This window comes from Macaca fascicularis, chromosome 4 (assembly GCF_037993035.2).
Source record: "Macaca fascicularis isolate 582-1 chromosome 4, T2T-MFA8v1.1".
Lineage (NCBI taxonomy): Eukaryota > Metazoa > Chordata > Mammalia > Primates > Cercopithecidae > Macaca > Macaca fascicularis.
This window is the reverse complement of record NC_088378.1, coordinates 73,389,653-73,402,655: the sequence shown is the minus strand read 5'-3', so window position 1 is coordinate 73,402,655 and position 13,003 is coordinate 73,389,653. Positions and strand designations below refer to the sequence as shown.

The 13,003-nt window shown below is 31.5% G+C and overlaps 1 protein-coding gene across 8 annotated transcripts in view; it reads left to right on the top strand.

The window, feature by feature from the left end:
- GRIK2 (glutamate ionotropic receptor kainate type subunit 2) overlaps nucleotides 1-13,003 on the top strand; it is a 700,667-nt gene that overhangs the window by 508,869 nt on the left and 178,795 nt on the right. For 7 of the 8 annotated variants that reach the window (XM_005552268.4, XM_074037392.1, XM_074037393.1 and 4 more), the window contains one exon: nucleotides 4,802-5,025. In XM_005552268.4, the coding sequence (XP_005552325.3) occupies nucleotides 4,802-5,025 (224 nt within the window). The remainder of the gene's footprint in view (nucleotides 1-4,801; nucleotides 5,026-13,003) is intronic. The other variant, XR_012433589.1, reaches the window with a different exon arrangement.

Below are 13,003 nucleotides of genomic sequence, written 5' to 3'. Positions count from 1 at the left end.
TTGAAACTGTATTCGGCAGACATTTACTAAGCAGTTCCTTGGTGTCAAATTTTATCCAATGCCGTAGGGATGTTAGGTTCATTGTGATCATAAAGATGAATAAGACAATTTGGAAGAGTTTCACATAGAATGGTAGAATATTAAATTAATGCTTATTAATTTATTAAGATGGCTGCTGTGTAGGTGTCTTTGTTAGATTTCCAGGGAGGGAAATGTTACCATTCCCTCAGTTCAGAGTTACATGCTTTGATCGAAGGGTATGCCTGCAGGCTTTCAAGTGTTTTCACTCTCATAGGAACTAAGACAATACAGTTACAATAATATGTGCATTCAGATCTCTCATATCATATTGGTTGACTTATGTGTGAAATAACCAGAAATAACACAACATAAAATATTGCTGCCTGTTAAATTACATGATTCTATTTATAAATTATATACAAATTCACTGAAGAGAAATTCATGTGGATAGAGTATTCAGGAGGAAAAGAACCAGAGACGTGTCTTACAAAATTCAAATACTAGAGAAAAAAGAATATCATTTTGGGCAGGGAAATAACAAAACCGATAGAACAACAGAAATGGATGAGATATATTTGAATGGTTGTACAGAAAAATAGTGGGAAATGGGCCTCATTAAGTCATCTTTGGAGCCATACTTTCCTTAATATCTCAGGTTTCGGGTTGGCTATTCTGTTTTTGTTTTTCATTTGTAAAAAGGAAATCACACTACAAATTTTGTAGGGCTGTAGTGAGTACTAACAGAGGTGAAAATCTTCCAAATAATATAGCACATTTTTGCCTCGTAATAGACACATTAATGCTAGCTATTACTATGACATTCATTTTTCTTTCCCCTTCCACCTTCCCAATCTAGCGCTGCAAACACAAGCAAAATTGTTTTAACACAATATACCTACTAACTGAGGATGTGGTAAAGACAACATATTGTTATTTAAAAATATATAATTTATTTTTTAGAGAAATTTTAGGTTTACAGATGAATTGTGCAGAAAGCAGACTTTCCTGGACCCTCTCCCTTTCCATTTCCATACACATTTTCCCCTGTTATTAACAACTTCCATTACTGTAGTACATTTGTTATAGTTGATGATTTATTATTGATACATTTATGATTAAAGTCCATAGTTACATTAGAATTATCTCTTTGTATTGTACAATGAGTTTTGATAAATGCATATCATGTATCCACCATTATAGCATCCTACAGAATAGTTTCACCACCCTAAAATCATTCTGTGCTCTGCATATTCAACACTATCTCAATTCTTTTGAATCCTTGGCAACCACTGATCTTTTACTGTCTTTATAATTTTGCCTTTTCCTGGATGTCATATAATTGAAATCATAAAGTGCGTAGCCTTTTCAGAGGCTCTGAACTTGACCCTCTAAATTCTCTGGTGTCTTTCACTTAGCAATATGCATACAAGTTTCCTCCATGCTTTTTCATGGCTTGAAAGCTCATTTATTTTTATAACTGAATAATAATATTCCATTGTATGGATGTAATACAGTCTGTTTGTACATTAAACTTTTTATGAAATGTCTGAATATGTCTATTTGTATCCTTTGTTTTAAATGGCTAATATCTTTCATAATTAAAAATATTACAGAATTACATAATTTCTATTTTTCTCTTTCATATTTGGAATATAATTTTTATTTTAAGCAATGCTAAATAAATTTTAAAAATTAATATATGACTATTCAGTCCTATTAATATATTCCTATATTACAACATTTTTGGAATAATGTAGCTGTGTTCTTTTAATATGTGTTATTTGAATTTTTTTCTAACTTTTTTGTTGTATATGAATTAGACATGTTTTACCATTTTTCAAGAATGCAATATATTATTACCTATAATAATCATTTTATACAATAGATCTCTTGAACCTCTTTCTCCTGTCTAACTGAAATTTTATTTCCTTTGGCTAGCATCTTGACAACCTTTCCCGCTACCCCTATAATCAGCCCATCCCCTAGTAACCACCATTCTTCGCTCTACTTCCTTTTTTTTTTTTTTTGAGATGGAGTCTCACTCTGTCACCAGGCTGGAGTGCAGTGGTGCAATCTCAGCTCACTGCAACCTCTGCCTCCTGGGTTCAAGTGATTCCCCTGCTTCAGCCTCCCAAGTAGCTGGGACTACAGACGTGTGTCATCACACCCGGCTTTTTTTTTTTTTTTTTGGTATTTTAGTAGAGATGGGGTTTCACCATGTTGGCCAGGATGGTCTCGATCTCTTGACTTCATGTTCCACCCACCTCAGCCTCCCAAAGTGTTGGGATTACAGGTGTGAGCCACCATGCCCGGCCTCTTCTCTCTACTTCTATGAAATTAACTTTTTAATATTCTATATAAGAAGAGAGTGGATGTAGTATTTTTACCATAAAAATGATAACTGCGTGAGTTAATGCATATGTTCATTAGCTAGACTAGTCATTTCACAATGTATATGTACTTCAAAACATGTTGTGTATACATAACATTTTATCTGTCAATTAAAAAATAAAAAGTTACCACTTTATAGCATATTCGCTTATATGGTTTATATGTGATAAAATTTTGCTTTTCATGTGCCTAAGAGAAAGGAGGTACAGAATAAAGTAACACATGTATAAATTGTGCTGTGTAGTCAACCCTCCAAACAGGGACAAACTACTACTTTATGTTATTCACTTTTTACCTGAAGTCTATATTTCTTAAACTACCACTGCATTGGTCCATTCTCACACCGCTATAAAGAACTACCTGAGACTGGGTAATTTATAAAAAAAAGAGGTTCAATTGACTTACAGTTCTGTAGGCTGTATAGGAAGCATGGCTATGGAAGCCTCAGGAAACTTACAATCCTGGAGGAAGGGAGAGGGGAAGCAAGCACCCTCCTCACATGGCAGAGCATGGGGGAGGGGAAAGGAGGAAGTGGGAAGTACTACACGTTTTTAAACAACCATGTCTCCTGAGAACTCTATCAGGAGACAGCAGTAGAGGACTGGTGCTAAACCATCAGAAACCACCTCCATGATCCAATCACCTCCCACCAGGCCCCACCTTCAACACGTGTGGATTAAAATTCAATGTGAGATTTGGGTGAGGACATACAGCCAAACCATATCAACTACTTTATTTCTGTTAACAAAGTTGTTCACTTTTTCAAACAATTTTTAGTTTCTTCCTTACGTCTTAGAGGAAGTACTGTCTCCTTCCTGGAGAAAATACTCTCTCTGCCTGCACTCTACACCTGAACCTCTAAATTCTGAAAGACTGTAATATTTCAATCGCTAGAGTTGTTTCTATACATTTCCATCTGTACAAATGAATGAATGAATGAATGAATGACTCTTCCATGATTCCATTGTTGGTTTTTGAGATGCACGTCATGGTTACACTCTAGGTGTAGACTCCCACAGGTTGACTTTATACCCTGGTTCCAATGATTAATTAACTCTATGAAAATGAATATGTTTTCTAACTTCTCAAGGTTTCATTTTCCTTATCTGAAACAGGGAATAATAGTAGGATTATGTAAGTTTTATGGAGAATGTGACAATTTCTGTGAAGTTCTTAACATAGTGCCTGTTTTACAGCTACCTAAAGAATATTAGCAATTATTATTTTAAATTGATATTTTCTTTGATTTATGAATATGAAATATGATGATGCTCTCCCCCAGAATTTTTAAAACCCTTTTTAAAGGTTTTTTAAAAACCTCCTGGTTTTTAGAGAAATGTCTTTCTCTGTAGCTCCTCTCAAAGATATTCTTTCCAAGCATTTCAGTGTTCTTTCCCTGCACGCCACCAACACACAAATGCACAAAAACACACACAGAGAATAATATTGTCAACAAAGTTAGAAAAGTTTCTTTGTTAAGTCCTTTGATTTTGCCTGAGACAAGAAAACATGGAGGAATAATTTCATGTTTTTATGTCTTTCTCTAACTCTTGACAGTGAACATTTTGTTCTTTTCTCTTTGAAAATTTTTATATTTATTAATAATAAAATGTAGCAATATAGTTTCTCATCATAGATGCTTTCGTTATTTTAAAATATTATAATTATTTCTTACAATATATTAGAGCTTAAGTTCATCTTTGACAGATGATTATAACCTGATGAGTGAAAAGCATTACTAATTCAACATGTTTAAGCTACCGTGGAAAATTAGCAACTTTGTGAAAATGGAAAAACTCATTTCCTAATGCAATTTAGGCAAGGCTGCAAGGATTTTCATTAAATAATATAAAACAAATTAGAGGTAGTAAACAGATTCACACTGAGAGATGTTTCAAACACTAGTTTAACTATTTAATGACTAAAACCTTTTAACTGTATTCTACAGTTTTAAAATCAGAATGTCTCTTAATTCTCAGCTATGTAATTTGATGTAGTTTTTATTGCTATTATAATTTGATCAATGTATTAAGAAAATGATAGTTAATATTAAATAGATTTTTAAAGTTTAAAATAAAAGCAATTACGAGAAGGTTGGTAGCATAATTCATGTACTGTGTACAATAGTTGCTTCAGTTTTTTTATTCTATGAAGTGTTTTTCTCTATGTACTTCCAATAAACACTGATTTGTTAATCCAGAAGAACATAGAAATGATTAGTGCAGTAAATCAGATTCTTTACTTCAGAGTAATGCTTTAATTTTTAACATAATCATTACTGAGACAATTAAGTGTGAAACCTTTGTTTTATTTAATTTGATTACTGATTTTTTCTTGTGACTGGAAACCAATTTTTTCTTTCTTTTTTTTTTTTTGTTTCTGTCTACAGAAAGCTGACCTTGCAGTTGCTCCACTGGCTATTACCTATGTTCGAGAGAAGGTCATCGACTTTTCCAAGCCCTTTATGACACTTGGAATAAGTATTTTGTACCGCAAGCCCAATGGTACAAACCCAGGCGTCTTCTCCTTCCTGAATCCTCTCTCCCCTGATATCTGGATGTATATTCTGCTGGCTTACTTGGGTGTCAGTTGTGTGCTCTTTGTCATAGCCAGGTAACATGCTCACTTTTGTGATTTTTTTGGCAATTGTTACCTCCTTTATCTAACTAATAATTGTCAAAAGTCACAATCAATTTTACTTTTTCTGTTCTTTATTTTCCACGGGGTGCTGAGAAATAATGAAGTTTTAAGAATCACATTCATTTATCAAAATGTACTGTCCTGTCTTTGTGGGCAGAGAGCATGCTGGTTGTGTCAGTAAGCTATAAGTGTTTTAGGGATTACCAGAATATAAAAGCTTTTAAAATCTATATGATAAATGAATCATTGCCTCACTTCAAAGATTTCTGATGCACCAAAACCAAAATAACATGTTTTACTAACTTGAGTTAATAATTCAGTTACAAGAAAAACCAAAGTACTAAAATTTAAAAGGAGGCCTTTTTTAAGGAACCAAGAAATTTATAATAAACGTTCTAACTATAAAAGGACTACCCTAGTATTCTACATAATGTATGGTTTTTTTCTTGTTTTTTTTTTTTTTTTTCCACAGAATAAATGCCACTACAAAAAGTACCTTATTGTCATTGACATGTAGGGTATGTTTCAAGTCATAGGATCAGAAGGTAAAATACCAGGCCAGGCATGGCGGCTCATGCCTATAATCCAAATACTTTGGGAGGCCAAGATAGGAAGATTTCCTTGAGGTCAGAGGTTTAAGAACAGCCTGGTCAACATAGGGAGACCCGATCTCTATGAAAAATAAAAATTAAGAAAAAAAGAAAAATGCCTAAATGAAAAATATATAAATTTTATTTTTTAATAATGGCCTTTAAAATCTGTGATACAGATCAATCTATGTTGATGGTATTACTTTATTTTACTCTCAGAGGTGGAAATCATAATCATGTTTATTTATGCTTCCCTCACTATCAGACTTTCAACTGATAGATTATTTCAATATGCTTTAATTTACTTTTGCTTTAATTAAGAAGATTAGTATTGTGCCTCAGGATTCACGACTCTATTAACATGGAGTTAAGCCACATACTCATTATATTCTTTGAATTTTTATATTTTTTAAATATCAAAAAGATAACCCTTAAAAATCAATTAGAATTCTACATATAATTTTTCATGGTGATAAAAATACCTATAAAGTATAAATATATATGTTTTGTGCTGTATAATCAAAATTAAATATGCAGTGTCTTTTCAATTATGTTACATAGATTCTTTTGATAAATTTATCAGTAAGGGTATTTGTAAAGAATTGAACTTATTTTTCAATAAGGAATTAAACTTTTTTTTCCAATGAAGTAATATATATATATTTTTTTCTAGTCATAAAAATCTTTAGTTCATTAAGTTAAAAAATGACTAAAATCAATTAGAAGTAGCATAATATTGGCTGGGTGTGGTGGCGCATGCCTATAATCCCAATACTTTGGGAGGCCAAGGTGGACGGATCATAAAGTCAGGAGATTGAGATCATCCTGGCCAAAACGGTGAAATCCCGTCTTTACTAAAAATACAAAAATTAACTGGGCATGGTGGTGTGCGCCTGTAGTCCCAGTTACTCAGGAGACTGAGGCAGGAGAATTGCTTGAAGCTGGGGGAGGTTGCAGTGAGCCGAGATCCTGCCACTGCACTCCAGCCTGGGAGACAGAGCAGGACTCCATCTCAAAAAAAAAAAAAAAAAAAAGGAAAAAAGAAAAAAAGTAGCATAATATTTTTATATATTTTATATATTTGCCCACAGATAATTTTTTACTTATTTATATGTAATTATTTTGCAAATGCATTATTTTTACCTAATTAGTTAAATATTAAGAATTGTGTTCTATCATGAGGTCAGGAGATCGAGACCATCCTGGCTAACATGGTGAAATCCCGTTTCTACTAAAAATACAAAAAATTATTCAGGCATAGTGGTGGGCGCCTGTAGTCCCAGCTACTGGGGAGGCTGAGGCAGGAGAATGGCGTGAACCCGGGAGGTAGAGCTTGCAGTGAGCCAAGCTCGTGCCATTGCACTCCAGCCTGGGCGACAGAGTGAGACTCCATCTCAAGAAAAAAAAAAAAAAAAGAATTGTGTTCTTCAGATAATTATTGTTCGCATTTGCCCAAAACTACGTATTGGAAGCATATTGCCCTATAGCATTTGAAGCTGTACGGTAGAGCCTATTAAAATTTTATGTGACTTTTGGGGTTCTCCCCACAGTAATGAGAATTTGGAGTATGAAGTTCCTAAACTTTTAGCTCCAGCTTTTTCCACCTTCTGTGAGAATAAAACAACCTTCACATTTTTGATCATCTTTGGAACAGTTACATCTTTTTTATAGTGACAGACGCAGCCACTCTAGTTTATGTGTTCAGAGAAATAAGCGCAAGAGTTTCAGATTAAGCAATTCAATGACTAGAAAACTCTTCCGCCAGCCCACAGGCCAAACAGAAAACTAAATACTCCAAAATATAGAAAAAGGCTTCCTTTATGTCTGCATGTACCCTTGTTTTTTCTTAAATTAACAAATTTCCCAGGAGGATAGAAATAAAGCCTAGAGGAAAATGTCATGAGACAACTTCGAGGCAACTGTGTGGGCATTAATCAAGCTGAATTAGGTCTAACGGTACTTTTCTGGAGATCTTAAACACAGAGTTTTGAGTTACTTCATATTTGTATTAGGAATTTTAGTTATTCCTAATTTGCCAAGCCCACGGCTTTTGAAGTTAGAGTCAAAGCAAATACTGAAGCATCTGGTTTCCTTTCCAGCTTACAAAAAGTACATTTGCAAATAGAGGCATATGGATAGATACGCACTTATCTAACTTTTCAAAATATTTCTATAACTCACTTGATAAACCATCATAGACAGCATCTGTGTAATTACGGTAATCGGTACTGATTTTACATGAAAGAAATTCAAGTACGTCATCCTATTTGAGAACATAAAGTCAGCCAATGTACCATTTTTTTATACTGCTACTGCTTTTATATTTTGAAATGTTACTGTTATATTTTGTCATTAGTTATTAAGTGAACAGATAGGAAAATGATACTATTTCAGCTTTTTATTCAACAATTTCAAAACAAGTTGCCTCATTAAAAAAATAAGTTTAAAATCTTCGTTTGTGGGCAAATTAATAGATATCCCATTAAGTAATAATGTTAGACAAATTGTATTAAGTCATATATTATATTAGAGATTCTTGGTAAAGTAATAACACAAGAATAAGTATTTTCTGGATTTTCTCAGAATATTTTTTTCAATTTTCAATCTTAAAATCTTGTTTAAAATATTTCTAAATTTGAAAAAATAAAATTGAAAAATCAGATTAAAAGCAAAGTCTGAATATGGTCAATTTAAATTTTAAATTCTGAACATCCCAAATCAAATGAATTTGTTTAATTAAAATCTACTCTGACATAGTATTGAACTTTTACTATAAAAGAAGTTTGTGATGGGCAAAGACAAATAAAATGCTCAAGTTTAAATTGAATAATTTAATTGCCTTTGTAATTTAAATGGAATCACTATCTGTTAGAATTTAAAATACATTTATTTTCATGCTTCCTTTAGCATTCTTATTTGACCTATCAAAAAATTATGTCTTATATAGAGGTCACTGATACACTCATTGACATCATTGTTGACGTCATAATTAATGTGGTATTTTATCTTTAAGTGTATTCTTTCTCTCCATAACAATTATAGAGAAAAAGATCATGTTTCAAAAAATTCTTATGTATTTTATTTTCATTGAAAGTCACAGAAACAAAGGCATAAAATAACTACCACTTTAATAACAGATTTCATATTTATTATTAGAATTTACATAATATTAACTATTAGGGAATTATGTAATACTTTGCAATAAAAACACTTTATCTCAAAACTAAATTATAATGAGTGATTTAAATATTGTCAAAATTTCTCAACATTATTAATTTTACTTTTGTTTTGGTCATCATCTTATATCGTTCCTGTTATTATTATTACAATTTACCTAGCATATTTTCTTAGGTACCAAACTACTCCTTGGATTGGTTTTCTGTTTCCTCTTTTGTTTAATTATTCTATCAACTGCTCACTCAATTAGTCAAATATTTGTTGAGCCTCTAGTAAGCACTAATTAGATCCCATAAAATATTAAAAATTAATTTCTCATTTATTCGTTTGTTTATTCAACAATATCTATTGGCTACCCATAAGTACTAAGAGTTGTACCAAATGCTTTAATCCCAGAATGAACCCAACTGAATGTGTTATTTTCTGAATAACTCACAATCAGTGCATATATCTGGCAATAAATATCTGTTAACCTTGAACAAAGTTATAATAATATTTAAATTATCCTAAATTCTGTATGAATGCCATGTATTTTAAATACGTTTTTCTAAAAAATATCTTGTAATATATATTTTGCTGGAGAGAAACATACACCTAGAAAGGAAACAGGGCATGAGGAAGATTGTTAAGTTGTCATTAGACTAATAGATTAGAAGCTTATTGAATATCTGCTATCCTATCATATTAATATTAATTTTATGACAAATTAAGATCTAATAATAATCGCTAGAATTTAAGTTTTTCAAATTGAATTTAAAAGTAGATTATTTTGTGAATGCCTTTTAAAAATTTCCCCTCACTCTTATGTTAAGAAAAATCATCTAATAATACTTAATAAATGTTTTAAATGTATTTAACCAATATTAAGAAGGAGATGCATGGTGTTAGTTTTTGTCTCCATATAGTTTTATATTTGATGATCTCCTGTAAGCAGTTGTATTATTATTTATAGCATAATGACATAATCAGCATGCTTATCCGAATTAGCTCTGAATGCTTATTTAAGAGTAAGGATTAGCCTGGGATAGTGCTTTCTAGACATAGAATGACCTTATCCCAAGATTCTAACAGTAGCTCTTTGCTGACAGAGGATTAGGAAGAAATCTTGTCCATGATGGGTTCATACTTAGATTTTCCCCTAAATGTTTTCCCCTCCTTTTTCTTTCTCTTTTCTTTCACCTAGGCATATGATTATAGAGATGGCAGTTAGTCATATAAAAAGTCTGGTTAGGGCACCCACCCCTTACACTGATAATTAAATATATTTTTCACCTTGCTTCAAATATTTATTTTATTAAACTAAAGCTACTATTGATATTGATATAATAGATAATGTTTATAAAATGAGTCAATTAAAATTCCCATATAAGTTAGATTTTTTTTCCTGTTAACCATATGTATCTCCAAGAAAGTTGAGCTGTTCTGAAATTCAGTGTGTAAATCTTGGTCTAGGGTTCTTAGAAGCTTGATGTACAGAGATGAATAACTGAAGTCCAAACCTAAAAGAAAGGAATAATGGTACACTCATATCTCTCCAACAGGATTGATGTAACCTTAATAATTATTCACTAAGTCTTTAATAGTGCATATTTTATTCTGAAATTGGCATTTAAAAATACAAATAAACTTTGGAGAATAAATTGGTATACCAAATTTTGCAGTATGAATACTATTACATAAAAATGCATTAGGCTATTTAAATGGACAAATGATTAGGGTCAAATAGAGGAGAAAGTGTAAAGGAAGCCAAACAATATTAACTAACCTGAACTTCTTAGGTAGAAGAGCAAATCAAAGAATATTCAATATGCTACATGCATAACATTTTTCTAAGTTAAGAGAATATAGGAATTTTTTGTGCATTTCTGTATATAATTGCCTTGAAATATTTTTAGAGTATCAGAATATTATTTATTATATTAGTGGGTTAGGCAGCAGGGGATGGACTCCCCAGAATCTGCTCAATGGTTTATTACTTGCAGTGACTACCAAGACTGTCTTAACATTATATTTTGGCTTTAACATGATCTGTGGTCACAAGGTGACAAGGCTATTGCATTACTGAAAGTCCTTATACTTTAAAAAATATTCTGTATTTCTCTTGGAGCTCAGAGGTAAAGATGTTCTAAACATAGTGTTTTTGATGGTTTAACTGACTTTAGAAAACCATATCCAAAGTGCTTGCATTAACAGCTTTGATCTCAGCTATGGACTAGCGTGCAATAACTTTCATATTTTTGTCACAGTGATGGGTGACATTTAACATACAATGAAGGACAACAATGAATTATTATGCACTTAAAAATAGATAACTGTTTTGGTGGGATGTTCAGTGTTACACTAGTCCGCTGTCAAAACGACTCTTGTCACATTAAAATGAAATGCCAATTTTGTTGTTTATCTTTGCCACCAACTTGCCAACTTTTACTAAAAAAAAAAAAAAAACTATTTCAATTTTACCTTAACAGAACTTTAGATATATTTTATTTTTAATGTCCTATTTTTTACTTAAATAAATTGCAGAAAAGCCTATTTGTTATTCTTCTTCCCACTTATTCTGCTTCCCAATTCTTAGCCATTTTCCTCAAATTTGCTGAAAATTTGGTTTTAAATAAGTGCTGTTCTGTGAATATGCCTATCACATATGAAAGTGATTGTTAAAATTGATTAAATATTAACAAATATTTATCTAAATTATGGACCCAAAAGTAAACATTGATGAAAATTATATACATTTTCAAAGTGTGGATTAAAATATTTCCATAGTAGATGAGGCTACTTCTGCATTAAATAATATTTTTAAAATTATTATTTTATGTTATAATGTACCTCTTTATTTTTAGTGGTTCCAATGATGTTTATAGTTGCAAGTATATGTGGAATCACCAACCCAGAAAATATTCTTAGTTTGTATGTTTTGTAGAACCAAACCAATTGAAACTAAGTTGAATCAATGACTTCTTTTCAGTTGTGATAAATATGATATCAAGGTAATTGAGGCAGTAGAGATCTGGACTGAAAGTATCCATCTAGGACAAAGAAGAAAATTTAATCTTCAGAGGAGAAATCAAACATATTTTCCACCTCTCAATTTTTAAATGATGGCAAACATTTACAGGCATAAAAGATTTGAGAAAAAATTGAGTAAGACAAAGGCAATTTAAAATTAATGTGCTTTTTCTGTAATTTTCTGTAATTAAATGCTAGTTATTTTTAAAGGACAAATAAAGGATAAATGTGCTTATTTATTTTTTAGAAGTCTCTACATCAATCTATAAATTATTTTTTACATAAATATAATTTACTATTGTTAGGTCAAAATTAAGTATAAACACAAAAGCAGAAATTTGCTAGCATATGCTTATTTTTCAAATTCTATGGATAAATTATTGGCCTCTGTATCCTTCTTTGCCTCCATCACCAGAATTGAATTGAAAGACTCCTGGAAACAAAAAGACTTCCTCTTTGTGGTCATTTTAAGTGTTTCCACTCAAAAATATCTTGGCCAATGAACTTCTGAGAACTATGGTCATCTGTGATGATTTGTTTCCATTTAGAAATTTCATGATGTCTAGCTCAGTAAATCGCAAAATTAATTATAATAAGTTACAGTTTATGGGGTGACATGAAGAAACTCAGAGTGCTAAAACTTGAAGTTCAATGCTTATTAAATTATTATATTTGCTATCAAAAATGGCACCTCTGTTCTTAATCCTTTATGGAACATGTAATTGTATTTTACACACAAACACACATCTGATAAGAGCAACACACCCCTAAAAAATTAATGTTTTTTTTTTTTTTGAAGATTTGGACAATAGGGTGTAGTAAGTTCTTTGGCAGTTACTGCTGTGTCTTTTATACATTTCTCACTAGCTAATTCAAGCTGAGAAGCTAATAGGACAAGACTAATACTGGTTTATCTTTCACTTTATTCTTTTTTTTTTTTCCTTTCTTCCTTTTTTTTGGACCAGAATAAATAATTTTTCTGAGGTGTCTTTTAAGAACCAACAAGATAAGGAAAAACAAACATTTTTTACCAAGTGATACACTTATTCTTTTATGTTTTGTTGTTTCTAGATAGCAACATTTTTCATAGCTGCAGAGTACTGTGTATTGCTTGTAAGAATACACCTCAGGAGACTGGTCTGTCTGTGGTAATTCTCAAAACAAAATTTCACTAC